The sequence below is a fragment of the Parasteatoda tepidariorum genome, chromosome 10, assembly GCF_043381705.1.
Source record: "Parasteatoda tepidariorum isolate YZ-2023 chromosome 10, CAS_Ptep_4.0, whole genome shotgun sequence".
Classification (NCBI taxonomy): domain Eukaryota; kingdom Metazoa; phylum Arthropoda; class Arachnida; order Araneae; family Theridiidae; genus Parasteatoda; species Parasteatoda tepidariorum.
In genome coordinates this window covers 25,517,888-25,520,574 of record NC_092213.1, presented here as the reverse complement: position 1 = coordinate 25,520,574, position 2,687 = coordinate 25,517,888, and the positions used below count along the sequence as shown (strand labels likewise).

Here is a 2,687-nt window from a genome sequence, read left to right as displayed (position 1 = left end):
TTGTTGTTGCTAATTCCCATCTGGTCTGACGGGGTCAGACCAGATCAATGAATCCGTTAACATTGAGAAAATCCGAAACCAGAATGGGAGAGGAATGAATATCGTTCCAGTCCAGCCCTAAACAGATCAAGATGTGCTCAGGTGATGCCTGGTTTTGTTGGCATTTAGGGCAAAGAGGAAAGATCTTTTGAGTTGCAGAAAATGTGAGACTTTTCAGGTGTCCACTGGCCAGTCGGGATAGGCAGGTGTTGGTTTGCCTGTCACCAGGGAGAGATAGAGAGAGTCCTGGTCTTTTTGCTTTATACCAGTAGTGAATAGGTGGAAGCAGCCACTTTTGTTTATTCTGGGCTTTTTGCCTTGCAAAAAGTTCAAGGTATGTAAGCTCTGAGGTGGAGGGGACTGGATGGTCTAGTCCCTTCTTTGCAAGAGTGTCAGCCAACTCGTTGCCGTGGATATCGACGTGGGACGGGATCCATTGAAAGTGGACCTCATGCTGTTGGGAAATGAGCTTTACTTTTTGTAAGATCGAAAAACTGGTTTTATCTCCAATGAGGGCCCAATTTTTGAGGTGTTGAATTGAACTACGGCTGTCAGATAGTATCCAAGTATTTCCAAGGTGCCCTTCACTCAAGATTTTCTCTAGTCCCCTGTCGATTGCAATTAGTTCGCTTCGAAAGACGGAGCAAAAATCGGGGTTTCGTTGATGAAGAGTGTAGTTCTCTCGAGGTGTTTCAATAAATACCCCACTGCCAGTCTGTCTATCCATTTTACTGCCATCAGAGAATATTTTGATGTCGTTTGGAGGGATTTTATTGATGATTTCCAGGGACAATTGTCTGAGGAAGTCAGGCACACAGTCTTTCTTGTCAAGCATGGTAATTTTCTGGTAGATCATTCTTGATAGACATTTGAAAAAGGAAATTTTCTCATTGACTGAGAACTCGCTATTGATAAAAATTAAAATGCAGATGATTATGTCTGTTTTTTTTTAATACTTCAATGAAAATAGCTACTTTATAGCTTCCATTAATAATAGAGTTTTGTTGTCTGCTGCTTACTATCTAATTATTTCTTGGTTATGTCAAATAAACTCAATGGTTAAACGCAAAAGTAGTGACATAAGCAAACTACGTCACTTAATTAGTATTCCTAAAGTCATATGAAACCACGTGTTTATTTTATTCATAGTTTTTTTTCTAAAATGTTAACTCTAAGAACTAAATTTTTTAAAATCAATATGGATTATTAAATAAAAATTACTAAATTCTGTACTATTATTCATTAGAATTAATGAATAAATAGTACTAATTTGTTTTGATAAAGCCTAAATATTTGCCATACTAATATTAATGCCAATGATACTTAGTTTTGGTAATAAGTACTACTTAAATAAAATAAAAAATAAGCTATGCACTGCAAAATTAATGAAGAAATGGTACAAATAATTTTTAAGAAGCATAGAAAATCTCCTCACAATTATCAACGCCAACGGTGTTTAATTAATTTGGTAATAAGTTCTAAGTATTAATTTTGCAGTAGAGAAAACTGATGAATTTCAAAAACTATAAATTCGAAACATAAGTTTCTCAGAAGAATTCCAATAAATTATTTTGAGTTATGCTTGTTAAATATCTGTTTTTTGACATTTATTTACCGCAAGAGATGCTTATAAATTGAAAAGGTGAAATTTAATAAAGAATTTAAATTTTGAATTATTAGCTACTACAACGAATTCCTTACTCATAAAAATAACGATAATATAATTCTGAAAGGAGATCAACTATTCAAATTCTCTAAGCAATCAATCAAAAATGAGACTCTAGGCTATTTTAATTTAATATTTTATATTGAAGCTTATTTGCTTCAAACTGAATAATAGATGAGATTAATTGAAAAAAAACTTGGTCATCATATTTTCCAATCACTTGGGATAGTAATAAGAAAATTAAGCTTTAATACTGGACAATAATGTGAAAAGTTCTTTAATTTCTTTTTTTAATTTTCACTGCTCATTTTAAATCATATTTGTATCCATTCATGTTATGCTGTTTTTCCAATGTATTTCAAAACACGAGCAATTTCCACTAGATGTTATCACCTTTATTTTTAATACTTCACAATCATTTTATCAATTCATTCATAAAAAAAAACAATAATAATTTTTATTTTATCATCATCGCAAGGTGTTCTACCAACAATTGAAGCTTAGTGTTTGCTTACTTTTTTAATCTCCCATAAGATTTATATATTTCTTAAGAGCGCCATGAAAAAACGCTAACGTTTGAAAGTGAAGCAAAAATATTTGAAACTAAAAATAAGAATTTAATGGGGCTCTTTCGTAGAAAATCAGATTTGTGTGACTTTTATCGCGTCTTTATAAGCTGAAAGGAAATGAAAGATAAGTTGGATATAGCAATACCAGATTTAGATGAAAAACCCTTCTTTTCTGAGAGCGTTTTATTGTCTGCGTTGTTAAAGCCTAGGCTTAAAGTTTCATAAAGTAAAGAAATTTCTGTTACAAAAGATATTGCATGAAAAAATATGAGAAGTAAATAACTTATTTATTTGTTGAAGCATTTCTTCAAATTTTACTTATAGCTAGCTATGCTTATACATTTATGCACTAATCAATTAATAATTTTATACACTAATGATTTTAAAATATTTTCTGTGGGAAAAAAAACTTT

At 31.7% G+C, this 2,687-nt stretch overlaps 1 protein-coding gene across 1 annotated transcript; it reads right to left on the bottom strand.

The window, feature by feature from the left end:
- On the bottom strand, positions 1 to 895 carry LOC139426699 (uncharacterized). The gene has a single exon (XM_071186452.1). The coding sequence runs from the start codon at positions 893 to 895 to the stop codon at positions 35 to 37; it is 861 nt and encodes a 286-aa protein (XP_071042553.1). The 3' UTR covers positions 1 to 34.
- Between the last annotated feature and the right edge of the window lie 1,792 nt (positions 896 to 2,687).